This window comes from Ranitomeya imitator, chromosome 5, assembly GCF_032444005.1.
Source record: "Ranitomeya imitator isolate aRanImi1 chromosome 5, aRanImi1.pri, whole genome shotgun sequence".
NCBI classification, from domain to species: Eukaryota; Metazoa; Chordata; class Amphibia; order Anura; family Dendrobatidae; genus Ranitomeya; species Ranitomeya imitator.
The window spans coordinates 450,933,134-450,954,670 of record NC_091286.1 but is presented as its reverse complement, the minus strand read 5'-3'; the positions used below and the strand labels follow the sequence as shown (position 1 = coordinate 450,954,670).

Genomic DNA, 21,537 nt, shown 5'->3' with positions numbered 1-21,537 from the left:
GAGTGTGAAGGTACCTTAACTCATCTTCAGATGATGGCTCCGTGCTCACAGCTCCTCAGTTGTGCTTCCTGTTTCCCAGGCATCGGATCATGTGACCTGGGCACACAGTGATGTCATCACTGTGCTGTGCCGATCACATGATCAGATGTCAGCACAGACACAGGAAGCACAACCGAGGAGCTGTGAGCAGGGAGCCATCATCAGAAGGTGAGTTAAGCGTTTGTTATTTTATCATATGCCTGCTGGCAGCACAGGGGGCATATAAGAGTGACGGGGCCATATCCATGATGGGAGGGGGAAGATGCAGGCACATGTAATATTCGCTGCTCCCTTGTGAATCAACTCCGGCAGCTTCAGCACCGAGGTGATGGACAGCAGGTGCAGTGAATATTATGTGAGGCTAATGAGTGGGAGCACAGGACATCCTGCTGTCTCTGCAGCCGGCAGCCATCCCACTCCAGCCCCCTGACACCACTCCAGAGCTGCTCCCCCTCCTCTACAGCACAGCACACAGATTCGGATTATAAGACGCACCCCCCACTTTCCCCAAAAATTTGGGGCAACAAAAATGCGTCTTATAGTCAGAAAAATACAATAGTTGTTGATCAATAGTAAAAATAATCCTCTAAAATACAACTTGCCTAATAATTCTGCAAACAGTGTATATGCTGCTGGAAGGCAGGCTTACACAGGTGCATTAGAGTAGTACATGCAGTCCTGTACTTGCAGCAGAGATATAGTTAATAACAGAGACATATGCAATCAGTAACTTGTAACAGGAGTGTGGATATACAGTAAAGACCAAAAGTTTGGACACACCTCATTTAAAGATTTTTCTGTATTTTCATGACTATGAAAATTGTACTTTCACCCTGAAGGCATCAAAACTATGAATTAACACATGTGGAATTACAGTATATACTTAACAAAAAAAGTGTGAAACAACTGAAATTATGTCTTATATTCTAGGTTCTTCAAAGTAGCCACCTTTTGCTTTGATGACTGCTTTGCACACTCTTAGCATTCTCTTGATGAGCTTCAAGAGGTAGTCAACGGGAATGGCTTTCACTTCACAGGTGTGCCCTGTCAGGTTTAATAAGTGGGATTTCTTGCCTTATAAATGGGGTTGGGACCATCAGTTGTGTTGTGCTGAAGTCTGGTGGATACACAGCTGATAGTCCTACTGAACAGACTGTTAGAATATGTATTATGGCAAGAAAAAGCAGCTAAGTTAAGAAAAACGAGTGACCATCATTACATTAAGAAATTAAGGTCAGTCTGTCCGAAAAATTGGGAAAACTTTGAAAGTGTCCTCAAGTGCAGATGCAAAACCATCAAGCACTACAAAGAAACTGGCTCACATGAGGAGCACCCCAGGAAAGGAAGACCAAGAGTCACCTCTGCTTCTGAGGATAAGTTTATCCGAGTCACCAGCCTCAGAAATCGCAGGTTAACAGCAGCTCAGATTAGAGATCAGGTCAATGCCACACAGAGTTCTAGCAGCAGACACATCTCTACAACAACTGTTAAGATGAGACTTTGTGCAGCAGGCCTTCATGGTAAAATAGCTGCTAGGAAACCACTGCTAAGGACAGGCAGCAAGCAGAAGAGACATGTTTGGGCTATAGAACACAAGGAATGGACATTAGACCAGTGGAAATCTGTGCTTTGGTCTGAGGAGTCCAAATTTGAGATCTTTGGTTCCAACCACCGTGTCTTTGTGCGATGCAGAAAAGGTGGACGGATGGACTCTACATGCCTGGTTCCCACCGTGAAGCATGGAGGAGGAGGTGTGATGGTGTGGGGGTGCTTTGCTGGTGACACTGTTGGGGATTTATTCAAAATTTAAGGCATACTGAACCAGCATGGCTACCACAGCATCTTGCAGTGGCATGCTATTCCATCCGGTTTGCGTTTAGTTGGACCATCATTTATGTTTCAACAGGACAATGACCCCAAACACACCTCGAGGCTATGTAAGGGCTTTTTGACCAAGAAGGAGAGTGATGGGGTGCTACGCCAGATGACCTGGCCTCCACAGTCACCAGAGCTGAACCCAATCGAGATGGTTTGGGGTGAGCTGGACCGCAGAGTGAAGGCAAAAGGGCCAACAAGTGCTACGCATCTCTGGGAACTCCTTCAAGATTGTTGGAAGACCATTCTCGGGGACTACCTCTTGAAGCTCATCAAGAGAATGCCAAGAGTGTGCAAAGCAGTCATCAAAGCACAAGGTGGCAACTTTGAAGAACCTAGAATATAAGACATACAATAATTTCAGTTGTTTCACACTTTTTTGTTAAGTTTATAATTCCACATGTGTTAATTCATAGTTTTGATGCCTTCAGTGTGAATGTACAATTTTCATAGTCATGAAAATACAGAAAAATCTTTAAATAAGAAGGTGTGTTCAAATGTTTGGTCTGTACTGTATGCAATCAGGAACTTGTTGAAATGATATGGTTAATAGCAAAGATGTATGCAATCAAATAGCTTGTGGTTGACATGCGGTTACTATGTAGAATACAAGATCTGAGAACATGGGCAGCATAGGAGTAGGAGAGACAATAAATTATAATCAGGAACCTTGCTTGCAAAGACAAAGTTGTAAACATCTTCAATATAAGCAGATATAAGTTCATTAGTTGATAGATTCTAGCAGCAGATTTGAGAGTGCAATAGCACCAGGATTCATAGGACTGAGCTAGGAAGAAGTCATTGATTGAACACCTGGCTGGAGATGAGTGAAGTGGATGATGAATGAAATTTCTGTAAAACATATTGTAGCTTGAAACAAGACTTCCTGATTGCGCAGGCAGCTGATATCTGTCTGATACAGCCTTTAGAGTGCTAGTGTGATGTCAGAGGTTTTTGATGGGCTATCAGAATGACCTGATCTAGATTAGTGAATTGGGAACTGGCCATAGGAGAATGAAGCAAAGCCTGGAGTTGGAGCCAGGACAGGTGAGTAACACTATTTGTGTTAAAAATGGCATTAAGCGAAAAAATGATGCGCACTCTGTAAAGTTGGGTGGTTCAGGCTGAACTTGGAGATAAATCCAGAACACTTAGCAGAATAGGAAACAGCTGCACTCAGGAGTTGATTATATTTGCACAAAGTGTCAATATTTATTACATGTACAGAAAATATATCACCACAGAGCATCAAGAACAGTAGTGGTAATGTACATGTAATAAATATTGACAATTTTTGCAAATATAATCAACTCCTGAGTGCGGCTGTTTCCTATATTGGTTAAAAATGGCATTAGACTAATCAATACTTGTTAGGCTTTCACTCTTACCAGTGTCTGATTTGCACTCCAGGAAAGGATAATTAACATTGCCATCTGGGGTTACATGCACCTGGGCAGTGCATTCAATGGATTCCTGAATTAAAAAAAGAAAACAATTGAAATGATACTCCCCTACTGTAAATACACAAATATAATTAGTCATGAATGGACATTGATCTTTCATGTATAAATATATGTTTGTGAAATTGTAAAATCAATTTCCAGTCTTATCCTGCTAAACTGAACTAATAATCATCGATATGGTAATATTAACCCCTTCTCTCCAGCGTGTTTCAACCTTCCTGAGTAGGCCATTTTTTTCAATTTTGACCAGTATCACTTTATGAGGTAATAACTTTAGAATGGTTCTACAGCCAAGCCATCAGATACAATCGTATATGTTCCAACCCAATGGATAGGGATGAACACCTTGGTCGCCTCAGAAATACCTTTTTGAATCAGGGCTACCATCCAAGAACAATTGAAAACCAGATCACAAGAGCCACCAGAATATCAAGGAATCACCTGCTATATTACAATGCTAAAGAAGAAAATAACCGGGTGCCTCTAGTAGTTACCTTCAATCCAAATCTGGAGGTGCTAAGGGGAGCTGCACGGAAATTACAACCTTTACTGCAAAAAGATGCCCGCTTACAATCCATTTTTCCAGATCCCCCACTACTGTGTTTTAGGCAGCCCCCAAATCTAAGAAGCATCATTGTCAAGAGCTCCCTGTCCTCTCCAACAGCTGCAGGTACCTTTCCTTGCAACCAGAAAAAATGTAAAACCTGTCCATTTATAATGACCACGGACAAGATAAAGATCCCCAATTCACCTCAGGACTACAAGATACCAGGTACTTTCAGCTGCGTCACTTCTAATGTGGTGTACCTAATTATTTGTACTAAATGTCCAACTGGGGCTCTGTATGTGGGGGAGACAGGGCAAAAGCTTAGAACAAGAATGAACTCTCACCGCCACACAATAAGAGAAAAAATAATGGATCTACCAGTGGCAATACATTTCTGTCTCCCAAATCATATCATTATGGACATGCAATTACTTGTGTTAAAAGGTAGCTTCAAATCTCAGAGAGACAGAAGAGTATGGGAATATAAACTGATGACGACCTTTGACACTCTCACTGCAGGAATGAATGTGTCGCACGAATTTATGTCTTTTTACATCAACTAAGGAACTTGCCCCTCAGACTATGAGGGGTCATCACAACAGAACCAGACCCCAATAAAACAATCCTTATCTAAGAACTGGCCCAATATTTATGGACATAACTGTTTATCACTCATGGTAATTCTGCTTCATGTCACCTGTCTTATCCATGGTCTGTCTTATACATGGTTTTTCCCTTATTTTTTTCTTCTGTGCTGTGTTGTGCATAAATATGCGATTCTTCAGAATTTGTTTTAGTCTTTGCCTGATGAAGAGACCTGTGTAATCTCGAAAGCTTGCAATTTGTTACCATCTTTTCAGTTAGCCATTAAAAGGTATCAACCACTGAGGACTCTCAATTCTAAATATTTTTCAACAGATCCCAGTGATTCTGAGATTGTCTTTTTCATGACATGTTGTACTTCATAACAGTGGTAAAATTCGGTCTATATAATTGACTTTATTTATGAATGTCTAAAATTTGACAAAAAAAATTGGAAACATTAAAATTTTTAAATGTTGAATTTTTATGCCTCTAACCCCTTTGAGATGATGCCTGTTTTACACCTTAATGACCGGGCCCATTTTTACAATTCTGACCACTGTCACTTTACGAGGCTATAACTCTTGAACGCTTCAACGGATCCCGGTGATTCTGAGAATGTTTTCTTGTGACATATTGTACTTTATGATAGCGATAAAATTTCTTCAATGACTTGCGTTTATTTGTGAAAAAAATGGAAATGTTTAAGAACACTTTGAATTTTAGTGTCCTTAAACCAGAGAGTCATATTGCATATTGTGAATAAATAACATTTTCAACATGTCTACTTTACATCAGCACAATTTTTGAAACATAATTTTCTTTTTGTTAGGAAGTTATAAGGGTTAAAAGTTGACCATCGATTTCTCATTTTTACAACAAAATTTGCACAACCATTTTTGAAGTGACTTTGAGGGTCCTCTATGATAGAAAATACTCCAAAAATGACATCATTTTAAAAACTGCACCCTTCAGGGTACTCAAAACCACATTCAAGAAGTTTATTAACCCTTCAGGTGCGTCACATTAGTTTTTGAAATGTGGAAGGAAAAAGTAAACATTTACTTTTCTTTTACAAACATTTTCCTTTAGACCTATTTTTTTTTTACTTTCGCAAGGGTAACCAGATAAAATGGACCATACATTTTGTTGTGAGATTTATCCTGAACATGCTGACAGCCCATATGTGGGGTAAATCTACTGTTTGGGCACACCGCAGGAATAATATGCTGGAATAATTAGTGGTTGCCATGTCGCGTTTGGAAAGCCCCTGATGTGCTAAAACAGTGGAAACTCCCAACATATGAAACCATTTTGGAAATTAGACCTCTTAGGGAATGTATCTAAATGTGTATTGAGCACCTTGAACCCACAGGTGCATCACAGAAGTTTATAGCGTAGAGCCGTGGAAATAAAAAAATCACATTTTCACAAATGTTTTTTAGCTCTATATTTAGCATTTTCATAAGGGTAACAGGGGAAATTACTCTATACAATTTGTTGTGCAATTTTTCCTGAGTACGTCGATACACCATATGCAAAGGAATACTACTGTTTGGGCGCACTGCAGGGCTTGGAAGGGAAGGAGCGTCATTTGACTTTTTGAATGCAAAATTTGACAGAATAATTAGCGGAAGTCATGTCGTGGTGGACGAGCCCTTGATGTGCCTAAACAGTGTAAACCCCCCCAAAAGTGATGCCATTTTGGAAACTAGACCCCTTATGGAACTTATCTAGATGTGTATTGAGCACCTTGAACCCACATGTGTTTCATAGAAGTGTCTAGCATAGAGCCGTGGAAATAAAAAAATATCAAATTTTTCCCAAATAAATATTTTTTAGCTCCATATTTTGCATTTTTATAAGGGTAGCAGGATAAATTTCTCCATACAATTTGTTGTGCAATTTCTCCTGAGTACACTGATACCCCATATGTGGGTTAATACTACTGTTTGGGCGCACGGTAGGGCTTGGAAGAGGAGTGGCATTTGACTTTTTTGAATGCAAAATTTGATGGAATAATTAGGGAATGCCATGTCGCATTTGAAGAGCCCCTAATGTGCCTAAACAGTGGAAACCCCCCACAAGTGATACCATTTTGGAAACTAGACCCATTTGGGACATTATCTAGATGTGTATTGAGCACCTTGAACCCCTAGGTGCTTCACAGAAGTTTATAACTGTCACGCACGCGCCCAGACTGGTTGGCGCGGGCATACGGGGGTGTGGCCCCACTAGACCACAGACCAAACTTCCCTGGAAGGGGCGTAACTAAGTAGCTTCCTAGGTGTTCGCTGGAGCCTCTGATGGTGAGGTCAGACTTGTGCAATAGGAAGCTACCAGGTGCCACTCCAGGGTGATGTCTGGCTGTGGCTGCTGATCCCACTAAGGAACGGAGCGGGCACGGCTGGCACTCTGGCTGACAGGCGGGCACGGCTGGGACACAGGCAGGCAGACGGGTACAACAGAGACATTGGCGGGCAGGCGGACATGGCTGGCTCTCTGGTAGGCAGGCGGGTACGGCTGGAACATAGGAAGAACCGGTAGGGACCGGTCTGCAAGCAGGTATGTGAAACAGGTTGGAACCTGTTCAGACAGGAGGACTAAGTAACAAGTAGAGAAAGACCGCAAGAGCGGATGCAGAGCGAAAGCACAAGAGCTAGAACCAAGAACAGAAACGCAGGAGGCTGAGTACGAGTAGAAGGTGGAACTAAGAGAAGAGAAGGAGAAGGCAGAGCCAAGGGCGTCTCCGCAAGAGGCGGAGCCAAGAGCGGAGATGCTGGAGGCGGAGCCAAGAGCGGAGATGCTGGAGGCGGAGCCAAGAGCGGAGACGCTGGAGGCGGAGCCAAGAGCGGAGACGCTGGAGGCGGAGCCAAGAGCGGAGGCGCTGGAGGCGGAGCCAAGAGCGGAGACGCTAGAGGCGGAGCCAAGAGCGGAGATGCTGGAGGCGGAGCCAAGAGCGGAGACGCTGGAGGCGGAGCCAAGAGCGGAGACGCTGGAGGCAGAACCAAAAGCGGAGACGCTGGAGGTAACGCCAAGAGCGGAGATGCTGGAGGCGGAGCCAAGAGCAGAGACGGAGCCAAGTGCAGAAACACAGGAGGCGGAGCTAGATAGAACCGCAAAGAGCGGAGCCAGATAGAACCGCAAAGAGCGGAGACATAGAGCAAAGCCAGAGAGTGTGAAGCAAGGTCTGAGTGCAGAGCCGCAAGAGTGCGGAGTGTAAGCAGACTGAGAACACAAGGAAAGACAAAGCAGGGAAGGAAGCCACAGACAAGGAGACCGAGAAAAGACAAAGTACAGACAAGGCAATGGAACAAGACACAGGGACAAAGACACAGGGACCAGGATATTCTGCCTCCTGGAGGGCGGACTACAAGATCAAGGCAATAGCACAGAGAAAAGCCTCCAGAGAGGGAGTAACTCAGAGCAAGGCCAGGCAAACTCAGCAGCTAAACACTAACTGAGCTAACACATTGCACAGGCCCAGACCACAGCGTGGAGCTGCACTATATACAGGAGGCCTCTTGATAATTGGTCAGGAACTGATTAGACAGATGCACCTGATTCCTATAAGAACCAGAGAGTTCAGGCGCCGGCCCCCTATACACATAGCCATGAAGCATGCACAGAGCAGAGGCACAGAACATGGAGCTGGCATGAAACAGAAACCACATCATGGCCTGGAGCAGTGGGTAAGATTGTGTGAGAGATGTGAGGCCATGCCGTGATGCCAGCAGAGTTGTTACAGTACCCCCCCCTTTACGGCCCCTCTTCTTCAAGCCCGCCAGAATAACTTGTAGAAGAAGGATAGAAGCACACATAGTCCAGGCCAACATGACATCTTCAGGGTAGAATAAGGCAGGCGGGTCACCAGGAATCTCATAAAACAAAGTCTCTTTGTGCTCAACAGGGTTAGCTTCCACAATGAGCTGGACCACCTCCTTCAGGTAGACAGGTAACAGGGAATTGAATGCTGCTGTCTTAACATCTTCACCAGCCAGACACATGGAAACTGGAAGCCTTCTCATAGGATTCAACTTTTGCCCGACAGGTAGCAGAGATGTTCTTAGATACGGAACACAAGAAAAGTCATTAGAGATGAGAGAGGAGAACAACAGCTCCACCGGGTCAGAGAAAAATTGAGGTGAACAAACTTCTGTTTTGAAATCTTCACCAGCCGGCCACAAGGACGCTGAAGGTATCCACATAGGAACCATCTTCTGCCTGTTATCCAGAAGAAATCGTCCAAACGGTGGGGATGTTCCTAGGAATAGATTACAGGAATAGTCGTGGGAGATGTGTGGAGAGATAGTCACCGCTTCCCCATCTTCAGTGACGTTAGCACACCTTGACTCGACGACTAACTGTTTACTGGTATAGTCATTGGAGATGTGTGGAGACATCGTCACCGTTTCCCCATCTTCGGTGACGTCAGCACACCTTGACTCGATGACTAGCAGACCAGCTGAAGAAGATGACACTGCTGAGTGTCTTTGACGCATGGGAACCAGACACTTCTCAAGACTGGGTAAGTTCAAACGAAGCACTTTACTGGAACTCTTGTGTTGTGGATTCTGTTTTTGGGCTCCCTCTGATGGTTACAGATGGTACTGGGTGACTTGTGTTCTCTGCGGTCTCTGGTGTCCACCTGTTCTATCAGGATATGGGAGTTTCCTATTTAACCTGGCTTTCTTGTCATTTCCTTGCCGGCGATCAATGTAATCAGTGTGTCTTGTTACCTCTGCTTTCCGCTTCTGTAATCATCAGGACAAGCTAAGTTTTTGATTTTCCTGTTCCACGTTTTGCTTTATTTTTGTTTTAGTCCAGCTTGCAGTTATGTGATTCCTTGTTGCTGGTTGCTCTAGTGGGCTGATATTACTCCTCATGTTCCATGAGTTGGCACATGAGTTCAGGTAATTTCAGGATGGTTTTTTGTAGGGTTTTTCGCTGACCGCGCAGTTCACTTTTGTATCCTCTGCTATCTAGTTTTAGCGGGCCTCATTTTGCTGAATCTGTTTTCATTACTACGTATGTGCTTTCCTCTCATTTCACCGTCATTACATGTGGGGGGCTGCTATTTCTGTGGGGTGTTTCTCTGGAGGCAAGAGAGGTCTTTGTTTCTTCTAATAGGGGAAGCTAGTCCTTCGGCTGGCGCGAGACGTCTAGAATCATCGTAGGCACGTTTCCCGGCTACTGCTAGTGTTGTGAATTAGGTTCAGGATCGCAGTCAGCTCAGTTTCCATCACCCTAGAGCTTGTTCTGTTTTTTTGTGTGCTTGTCCTTTTGTGATCCCCTGCCATTGGGATCATGACACTCTTGACCAGAGCGGGTGGTAGAGTCCTTGGCTCATGATGACCCATGGGCATAACAGACAGCATACGGAAAACAAACTTCTTTGTGCATAAGGCTCCAACTTGGAGCTGTAGTGGTCCTTGCAGGACTAGACTGCTCTTTAGCAGGGCTCGGCCATTATCAGGCAACGCCCACACCAGGTTCTGGAGCTGTAGAACGGAGACCATACACTGACTCCGAATGATAGGCAGCTCAAACACACCAAAGCTTCCAGAAGGCAGAGAAACAGTCATTAACTTTGACGGAGAGCAAGTACTCTCGCCAGGGGCAGCCTCTCCTACTGGCCCAGGGTTTTGGAGTACAGGCTTCACAGGGCAAAGACCATCTGAATGTTCTTTACAACCATTTCAATCTCAGCACCAGATTCAGGCTGCAGATTTGCCAGACCCCTTTTATTAGACCTCTTGGATCTTGCTCGGGTGGCCGTTTTGGCGGGTTGTGGAACAGATGAGTCTTGGACGGTCATGGACGGAAGTGACGGTTTACCTACAGGTTTCTTTCGTCTGGACCGTCTCTGTGAGCTTGAAGGGGAAGACTTTTCGGGAGATGCAGTACTTGGCTCATCGAAGGCTTCACAGAAGGCCACCAGGAAGGCCGGCAGATTCGAGATGATGGGGTCCCCTGCTTCCCAAAGGGGATCGCACCACATCAAAGCATCTCCTCTAAGGTAGGCCATTAAGAAACCTACTTTCAAACAGTCAGTGGGGAATTGGGGAGCATGCCACTTGAAATAACGCAAGCACCGCTCCAGGAACACACAACATTGCTTTGGGTCCCCATAGTAGCATGGAGGATCTGCTGGCTTGGATTCGTCATTAGGAGCGCAGGCTTGAAGTCGATCAAACAGCTCATTAGAGATGACAATTGGGGATGGAGCAGTGAAGGACTGGCTTTCAGACTGGGTAAACATTTTCCTCGGAGGCCAATACTGGCAAGAAGAGAGTTCATCTTGCTCCGAGAGCGAAGGCACATGGGACTCAGCGGGGACCATGGCCTGTGCAAACTGTCACGCACGCGCCCAGACTGGTTGGCGCGGGCATACAGGGGTGTGGCCCCACTGGACCACAGACCAAACTTCCCTGGAAGGGGCGTAACTAAATAGCTTCCTAGGTGTTCGCTGGAGCCTCTGATGGTGAGGTCAGACTTGTGCAATAGGAAGCTACCAGGTGCCACTCCAGGGTGATGTCTGGCTGTGGCTGCTGATCCCACTAAGGAACGGAGCGGGCACGGCTGGCACTCTGGCTGACAGGCGGGCACGGCTGGGACACAGGCAGGCAGACGGGTACAACAGAGACACTGGCGGGCAGGCGGACACGGCTGGCTCTCTGGTCGGCAGGCGGGTACGGCTGGAACATAGGAAGAACCGGTAGGGACCGGTCTGCAGGCAGGTATGTGAAACAGGCTGGAACCTGTTCAGACAGGAGGACTAAGTAACAAGTAGAGAAAGACCGCAAGAGCGGATGAAGAGCGAAAGCACAAGAGCTAGAACCAAGAACAGAAATGCAGGAGGCTGAGTATGAGTAGAAGGTGGAACTAAGAGAAGAGAAGGAGAAGGCAGAGCCAAGGGCGGAGCCGCAAGAGGCGGAGCCAAGAGCGGAGCCGCTGGAGGCGGAGCCAAGAGCGGAGATGCTGGAGGCGGAGCCAAGAGCGGAGACGCTGGAGGCGGAGCCAAGAGCGGAGACGCTGGGGGCGGAGCCAAGAGCGGAGACGCTAGAGGCGGAGCCAAGAGCGAAGACGCTGGAGGCGGAGCCAAGAGCAGAGACGCTGGAGGCGGAGCCAAAAGCGGAGACGCTGGAGGCGGAGCCAAAAGCGGAGATGCTGGAGGCGGAGCCAAAAGCGGAGACGCTGGTGGCGTAATCTAAAGCGGAGACGCTGGAGGTAACGCCAAGAGCAGAGACGGAGCCAAGTGCAGAAACACAGGAGGCGGAGCCAAATAGAACCGCAAAGAGCGGAGCCAGATAGAACCGCAAAGAGCGGAGCCACAGAGCAAAGCCAGAGAGTACGAAGCAAGGACTGAGTGCAGAGCCGCAATAGTGCGGAGTGTAAGCAGACTGAGAACACAAGGAAAGACAAAGCAGGGAAGGAAGCCACAGACAAGGAGACCGAGAAAAGACAAAGTACAGACAAGGCAATGGAACAAGACACAGGGACAAAGACACAGGGACCAGGATATTCTGCCTCCTGGAGGGCGGACTACAAGATCATGGCAATAGCACAGAGAAAAGCCTCCAGAGAGGGAGTAACTCAGAGCAAGGCCAGGCAAACTCAGCAGCTAAACACTAACTGAGCTAACACATTGCACAGGCCCAGACCACAGGGTGGAGCTGCACTATATACAGGAGGCCTCTTGATAATTGGTCAGGAACTGATTAGACAGATGCACCTGATTCCTATAAGAACCAGAGAGTTCAGGCGCCGGCCCCCTATACACATAGCCATGAGGCATGCAGAGAGCAGAGACACAGAACATGGAGCTGGCATGAAACAGAAACCACATCATGGCCTGGAGCAGTGGGTAAGATTGTGTGAGAGATGTGAGGCCATGCCGTGATGCCAGCAGAGTTGTTACAATAACGTTATGCAGTGACAATAAAAAAAAAGAAATCACATTTTTCCCACAAAAATCCTTTTTAGCTACAAATTTTGTATTTTCACAAGGGCAAAGGGAGAAAATGGACCCCAAAGTTTGTTGTGGAATCTCTCCCGAGTTCACCGATACCCCATATGTGGTCGAAAACTACTTTTGAGGCACAGTACAAAGTTCAGAAGGAAAATAGCGCCATGATATTTTTTGATCGCTTTCTATTCCGATTTTTGGGAGACAGAATAAACAAAAACCAGGAATTCAGGAATTGCTTTTTTTTTATTTTCTTTAATACCGTTCCACATGTGGTAAAATTAGTAAGACAGCTTTATTCTTCGGGTCACTACGATTACAGCGATACCTCATTTATATAGTTTTTTTTATGTTGTGGCGCTTTTACACAATAAAAACTATTTTATGGAAAAAATTATTTTTGCATCGCCTTATTCTGAGAGCTATAACTTTCTTACTTTTCTGCTGATGGAGCTGTATGGCAGCTTGTTTTTTGCACGACAAGATGACGTTTTCAGTGGTATCATTTTTATTTACATCCGTCTTTTTGATCGTGTTTTATTGCACTTTTTGTTCGGTGGTATGATAAAGAATTATTTTTTCCCTCTTTTCTTTTTACGGTGTTCACTGAAGGGGTTAACTAGTGGGAGAGTGTTATAGAGCAGGTCATTGCGAACGAGGCGATACCAAATATGCTTACTTTTATTTTTTTTAAATTTACATAAATAAATGTATTTATTGGAAAATGTTTATTTATTTTCTTTATTTGGGGATTTAAAAATTTTTTTTTTACACATTATATTTTTATTTAACTTTATTACATTGTCCCAGTATGGGACATTACTATACTACATCAGATCGCTGATCTGACCCTATGCACTGCACAATATCAGATCAGCGATCTGACAGGCAAGGAAGAAGGAATGCCAGCGCCTGCTCTCAGCAGGCACTCACAAGCCACCTCCGTGCAGGAACCGGAAGAACCTCGTGGCCATCTTGGTGCTGAGGGTCTCCATGGAGACCATCAGGACAACATGATCAAATCGCGTTTTTCAGAGGGAAGTGCACAGGGAGGGGGCTTCTCTATGCCGCTGTCAATACTGACAGCGGCATCAGAGGGGTTAAATGCCCACAATCAGTGCTAGCATTGCTGCGCGGTGTCAGCTGTCACAAATGTTATATATAACTATTTTGTGTGGTATAACTATCTGGTTTAACCCCTTTGCGACATACGCCATACTAGTACTGCTCTGGACATGAAAGCACCTCATGCACAGCAGTACTTGTTCGGTGAATGTCGCAAAGGGGTTAAACCAGATAGTTATACCACATAAAATAGTTATACAGTAATTAACATTTGCCACATATCTACTTTACATCAGCATAATTTTTAAAACATGTTTTCTTTGTTAGGAAGTTAGAAGGGCTAAAAGTTTATCAGCAATTTCTCATTTTTACAACAAAAATGTGCAAAACTAATTTACACTGGGGAAAATAAGTATTTGATACACTGCTTTTGCAAGTTTTCCCACCTACAAAGAATGGTGAGGTCTGTAATTTTTATCATAGGTACACTTCAACTGTGATAGACAGAATCTTAAAAAATATCTAGAAAATCACATTGTATGATTTTTACATAAAATAATTTGCATTTTATTGCATTAAATAAGTATTTGATACAATAGAATAGCAGAACTTAATATTTGTTACAGAAACCTTTGTTTGCAATTGCAGAAGTCAGACTTTCCTTTAATTCCTGTCTAAGTTTGCACACAGTGCAACAGGAATTTTGGCACACTCCTCCATACAGATATTCTCCAGATCTTTCATGTTTTGGGGCTGTTACTGGACAACATTGAGTTTCAGCTCCCTCCAAAGATTTTCTATTGGGTTCAGGTCTGGAGACTGGCTAGGCCACTCCAGGACCATGAAATGCTTAGTTGCCCTGGCTGTGTGTTTCAGGTCATTGTCATGCTGGAAGACCCAGCCGCAACCCATCTTCAATGCTCTTACTGAGGGAAGGAGGTTGTTGGCCAAAATCTCGTGATACATGACTCTATCCATCCTCCCTTCAATACGGTGCAGTTGTCTGGTCTCCTTTGCAGAAAAGCACCACAAAGTATGATGTCTCCCCCACCATGCTTCACGGTTGGGATGGTGTTCTTGTGGTTGTACTCATCTTTTTCTTCCTCCAAACACGATGAGTAGAGTTGATACCAAAAAGTCCTATTATGGTCATTGGCAAACTTGAAACGGGCCTGGACATGTGCTGGTGTGAGCAGGGGGACCTTATGTGCCCTACAGGGTTTTAATTCATGAAGCCATAGTGTGTTACTTTTTCTAATAATGTAGTAATGTTTGAGACTGTGGTCCCAGCTCTATTCAGGTAATTGACCAGGTCCTCACATGTAGTTCTGGATTGATTCCTGAAATTCTCAGAATCATCCTTACCCCACGAGGCAAGATTTTGCATGGAGCCCTAGACTGATGAAGAATGACAGTTATCTTGTGTTTCTTCCATTTTCTAATAATAATATAATAATTCTCACTAAGCTGCTTGCCTATTGTAGACAGCTTTGTACAGGTCTAGAATTTTGTCCCTGGTGTCCTTAGATAGTTCTTTGGCCTTGACCATGGTGGAGAGGTTGGAATGTGATTAATTGCGTGTGTGGACAGGTGTCTTTTCTACAGCTAAAGAGTTCAAACAGGTGCAATTAATACAGGTAATGAGTGCAGAGTAGGAGGGCTTCTTGAAGAAAAACTAAGAAGAGTGTGAGATTAAGAATTCTTGCTGGTTGGTAAGTGATAAAATACTTATTTCATGCAATAAAATGCAATTTAATTATTTAAAAATTATACAATATGATTTTCTGTTTTTATTTTTAGATTCTATCTCTCACAGTTAAAGTATACCTATGATAAAAATGACAGACCTCTCCATTCTTTGTAGGTGGGAAAACTTGCAAAATCGGCAGTGCATCAAATACTTATTTTCCCCACTGTATTTAAGGAATCACATAAAATTTAAAGTGACTTGAGGGGTCTATATGACAGAAAATACCCAACGTGAAACCAAAGGAATTAAAGCAATGTGGAAGGAAAAATTGAAATTGTTACTTTTTTCTAAAAAAATATTACTTTAGCCCTAAGTTTTGCATTTTCAAAAAGTGTAAAAGAAGAAAATTTGTTGTGCAGTTTCTACTGAGTACACTGATACCCCATATGTGGTGGAAAACAACTATTAAAGCACATGCCAGGAGCAGTGAAGGAGCAACATTCAACTTTTGGAGAGCAAAACTGGCTGGATTAGTTGGAGCATGCCATGTCACGTTTGCAGAGCCTCTGATGTGCCTAAACAGTGCAAAACCCCCACAATTAACCCCATTTTGGAAACTACACCCTCAGGGAACTTATTTAGAGTTGTGGAGAGCACGTTGAACACGCAGGTGCTTCATAGAATTTTATAATGTTGAGACGTAAAAATTAAAAAGTACGGTACATTTTTTCCTGCAAAAATTTAGCTTCAGCCCCAAATTTTTATTTTCACAAGGGTAACAGGATAAAATGGACCATACAGTTTGCTGTGCAATTTCTCATGAGTACACCGATATCCCTAATATGGTGGAAAACTACTTTTGGGTGCATGGCATTAGAAGGGAAGGAGCATTATTTGGGAAGGCAAAATTGGCTGGAATAGATGGCGGATGCCATGTCGTGTGTGCAGAGATTCTGATGTGCCTAAACAGTAGAAACCCCCACAAGTGACCCCATTTTGGAAACTACACTTCTTGATGAATTCATCTAGGGATGTAGTGAGCATATTTTATCATTGGACTGATTAAATTAAAAATTACCAATTTTTCCACTAAAATGTTGCTTTGGCCCCAAGCTTTCAATTTTCAAAAGGCAGAATAGGAGAAAATGAACAGTACAATTTGTTATGCCTGTTGGCCTAATGCATATCGATCTGTATGTATTGCAACAACTATTGTTTGTTTAATATGATGTGATTTATATATCTGCATGCATATTGTTCACATGTCAACAAAGTTAAAAAAAAAAAAAAAAGAGTCCTCATTTACAGACAGGATGTTCCTCCTCCCCTTCCCTGTGAGCACATTTCTTGTGTGTAGCTGAAGCAGAAGGACTCACAGCAGATCTCTCTCTCTCAGAACTCAGATTGATCCTGTTCTCATGTTTTAAGCTGGATATTCTTAATTCTTAATAAATGAACATTCTCTGTTGCTCGTTGTGACCATCACGCTGATTAACCCGCTGCTAGCAGGTTATGGGCCCAGGAGTCAAAGCAAACCCAAACCTCCAGAGCACAGAGATAGAAAGACAACAGCAAACTGAGAAGTAAAATGGCCACCAGCAGCAACTCAACAAAGTTTACAGTGCTAAGCCTGAATAACCAGAACTACCAATCCTGGAAATTCAAGTTGAAGATGCTGCTGATAAGAGAAGGTACGTGGAAATACACTCAGGACCCTAAGCCTGACCCAGTACCACAGGGATGGCTAGAAATGGATCAGAAAGCACAGAGCACTATATCACTCAGTATAGAGCATGATCAAATTGTGCATGTGTGTAAGTGTGAATCTGCAAAGGAAATGTGGGAGCAGTTGCAGAAAGTACATGAGAGAATAAATTTAAGTAATAAACTCTATCTAATGAGAAAGCTGTATCAGTCTAAGCTACACAATGACCAGGACATGCAGGACTACATTAGAAATACTCTGGAGACCGTAGAGCGCCTGCAGGGCATTGGGGAAGATATGAAGGACTTCCATGTAGCAGCACTATTACTTAGTGGTCTCCCAGAAAGCTATGACACTCTGGTAACTGCACTAGATGCACGCCCAGATGATGAGCTGACATTGGAATACATCAGAGGAAAGCTTGTAGATGAATATAAGAGAAAGGCAGAAAATGTGAGCAGCAAGATATGTAACAAGGAAACTGCTTTACAAACACATGATGTACCCACCAGCAGAAACCACCCTAAAGAGACACGTGAATGTTTTGTATGCAAGAAGCCAGGTCATTTAAAAGCTGAATGCAGAGTCTGGAAAGCTAAAATGAGTCAGTTGAATAAGCAAAACAGCCAACAGAGAGTTAAGAGTGCTGTATCTGGAAACAATGATTCGGCAAATACTGAAGCTGCATTCACATCAGTCAATGCATTTAAATCAAAGCATGCGTGGTGTATAGATTCTGGTGCAACCAGTCACATGACCAATGACAGAGACTTCTTTACTAAGCTTAACCAAAATAAGTCAGAGAAAGTGATAATTGCAAACAGTCAGTGCATGAACTCAGAAGGCATAGGAGACGGTTATATTGATTGTAACATCTCTGAAACACAAAGTAGAAGGATCCATGTAAAGGATGTACTATATGTGCCTAGTCTTGAAAGTAATCTATTATCTGTGAAAAAGCTCATAAAACAAGGTAATGAAGTTACATTTAAGGAAGATAGCTGCATCATCTCAAAGGAGGGTCACACATTAGCAAAAGGAAAAATCAGAGATGAACTGTATCAGTTGAAATGCAAAGAGTGTGTATGCACAGCTAAGCAAGAACTGCACAAGAACTGTATTCATGCATGGCACAGGCGGCTTGCGCATAGAGACCCAGAAGCAATAAGAAAGTTATTTCAAGAACAATTAGCTGATAATATTACAATTGATTCATGTAATCAGACAATGAGGTGTTCCAGCTGTATCAAAGGGAAAATGTCCAGAAAGGCCTTTCCTAAGAAAAGTACTACAAGAACAGAACAACCACTAGATTTAGTACACACGGATATCTGTGATCCAATGCGTACTCAGACTCCTGGAAAGAAGAGATATTTTCTTACATTTATTGATGACAATTCAAGATATACAGTTGTCTATTTACTTCACAGCAAAACTGAAGTTCCAGAGAAACTTGGAATATATCTAGCTGAAGAACACAACAAGTTTGGAAGAATGCCAAAAACTTTACGTGCAGATAATGGAACTGAGTATACAAGTAATGAAACACAGAGCATTTTAAAGAAAAATGGAATCATATTTCAAACTACTGTACCATACAACCCTGAGCAAAATGGTGTAGCAGAAAGAAGGAACCAGACACTCTGTGAAAGCGCAAGGAGTATGTTATTTGATGCAAATTTGCCTACAGTATATTGGGGTGAAGCTATTATGACGGCTTGTTATCTTCAGAACAGACTACCAAGTAAAGCGACAGAGAAAACTCCATTTGAGCAATGGAATGGTACAAAACCAAAACTACAACACATAAGGATTTTCAGAAGTAAAGCATTTGCACATGTTCCCAAAGAAAAACAAACTAAGTGGGAATCTCATGCCAAGGAAGGCATCCTGGTAGGCTACAGTGAAACCCAGAAAGGTTATAGAATTTTACACCCAGAGACAAACAAGGTCACAATAAGTAAAGATGTAGTGTTTGATGAAAACTTTGTGTCACCCAAGTTTTATGACATTATGCCAGTAGTCCAGATGAAGCAACAACAACAATCTCAATCACAATTACAAGACAACGAAGAAAAGAATGTAGAAATCTGGCTGGACTCTTCAACCACTGAAGGAACAACAAAAGGCCTAAGTGAACCTGAAATTAGACGGTCATCAAGATCAAACAAAGGAATACCAGCTAAACATTTATCCTACATTGTGAAGACACTGCCTGAGTCAGAACCACAGTCATGGGATGAAATGCAGAAACTACCCGACCATGAAAGAACAAAGTGGATCAATGCCGCGAATGAAGAAATGAACTCGCTTCATCAACTTCAAACTTGGAAACTCACTGAGTTACCACAGGATAAAAAGGCAATTAAGTGTAAATGGGTATTTAAAACCAAATATGATTCTGAAGGTAAAGTCCACAGATTTAAAGCGAGGTTGGTCGCAAAAGGATATTCTCAAAAATATGGCAAAGACTATGATGCTACTTTTTCCCCGGTCGCTAAGCAGACAACATTTAGAGCATTGTTGGCGGTAGCTGCAGTACAAAGGATGTTTGTCAGACATTTGGATATCAAAACTGCATTTTTAAATGGTGACATTGAGGAGGACTTATACATGACTCAACCTGAAGGTTATGTAAAGGAAGTTGAACAGAATCTTGTTTGCAAACTACAAAAATCTCTTTATGGTCTTAAGCAATCGGCGAGAGCATGGAACTCTAAAATGAACAAAGTCTTGTTAGAAGAAGGATTTAAAAGAGGTCAAGCGGATCCATGCCTGTACACGAGATATACAGATGGAAAATGGATGTATATTCTCTTATATGTGGACGATGTAATTGTAGTTCATCAAGAAGAAGCTGAAATTGGGAAAATTACTAAAATTTTGAACAAGCATTTTGAAACGAAAGACCTAGGAAATGTGACATATTATCTAGGAATCCACATCCAGAGAGAGGAAGATGGAAGTTTTCTTTTAAATCAAAGTCCAAAGATTAATTCAATTTTGGATCAGTTCGGAATGACGGAAGCCAAAGGTGTATCAACGCCAATGGAATCATCCTACCTGAAACTGGAAGAAGATGACCTGTTGCCTAACAATGAGAAATATCGACAGGCAGTGGGGGCACTTCTATATATATCAACTACGACTCGACCGGATATTACAACAGCAGTTGTATACTAAGCTGTTCCACCAATCGTCAAGGTATACCTATAGAGAGCAGTCCTACCTAATGTATATAATCCCTATCTGATGTATTTAAAAACCTGATCATCTGTATAGTACCTGTATAAGCAGGGTTCAGAGAGGGAATTTTCATGTGGACATGCTGGATGGAACAGCTTTGATGCAAATGAACCATAAGGAGTGGTGGACTCCCTAGTCTTGTAGAAACAAGAGAACAATTACAGAACCAGAAACACATGGGCTACTTGCACAATGAACAAGTCTGTAGGAACCTGTTCACACACCACCAAGAAAGAAGATGGAACAATGGTCAGGCAAAATGGAGTAGCTAATCAAGCAACTGATCCTGAGTCAATAGCAGCAACGCCAGAAGCAGCAACAGAAGTGGCAGGAGCAGCAGTTCCATGAGCAGCAGCAGGTACAGCAGGAGTCAAATAAACTCCTGATGCAGCAGGAATCCACATCCAGAGAGAGGAAGATGGAAGTTTTCTTTTAAATCAAAGTGCAAAGATTAATTCAATTTTGGATCAGTTCGGAATGACGGAAGCCAAAGGTGTATCAACGCCAATGGAATCATCCTACCTGAAACTGGAAGAAGATGACCTGTTGCCTAACAATGAGAAATATCGACAGGCAGTGGGGGCACTTCTATATATATCAACTACGACTCGACCGGATATTACAACAGCAGTTGGAATATTGTGCAGATATGTGGAGAAACCGCGCCAAAAGGACTGGAATGCCGTTAAAAGAGTTCTCCAATAATTAAAAGGGACACAAGGTGTAAATTTAAAAATATCTGCAGCAGGAAAACTAAAACTCACCGGCTATGTTGACTCAGATTGGGCTGGTGATTCGCAAGATCGTAAATCCACAAGCGGATACGTATTTAAACTTGGAGAAAGTTCAATCTCCTGGTCTAGTAGAAAACAAGTGTCTGTTGCTTTGTCATCTACAGCAGAGGTCCCCAACTCCAGTCCTCAAGGCACACCAACATGTCATGTTTTCAGGATTTCCTTAGTCTTGCCCAGGTAATAATTGCATCACCTGTGCAATGCAAAGGAAATCCTGAAAACATGACCTGTTGGTGGGCCTTGAGGACTGGAGTTGGGGACCTCTGATCTACAGAAGCTGAGTATGTATCCGCAGCCTATGCAAGTCAGGAGATCATTTGGCTAAGACAACTGATGGATGATCTTGGTAAACCGTTAACTCAGCCAACGGTGATATATGAGGACAACCAAAGATGCATTAAACTTGCATGCAGTGAAAAGATCAGTGCTAGAACTAAGCACATCGATGTCAGATGTCATCTACGTGATTTAATAGATCGTGGCGTAATTCAATTTGTTTATTGTGAAACTGATAAAATGTTAGCTGATATCTTGACCAAGCCATTGCCACGACCTAGGTTCC

General features: G+C 43.1%; 1 protein-coding gene across 2 annotated transcripts in view; it reads right to left on the bottom strand.

The window, feature by feature from the left end:
* The window catches only part of KNG1 (kininogen 1), a 196,996-nt gene that overhangs the window by 60,039 nt on the left and 115,420 nt on the right, over positions 1-21,537 (bottom strand). For both annotated transcript variants that reach the window (XM_069727230.1, XM_069727233.1), the window contains exon 6: positions 3,303-3,387. In XM_069727230.1, the coding sequence (XP_069583331.1) occupies positions 3,303-3,387 (85 nt within the window). The remainder of the gene's footprint in view (positions 1-3,302; positions 3,388-21,537) is intronic.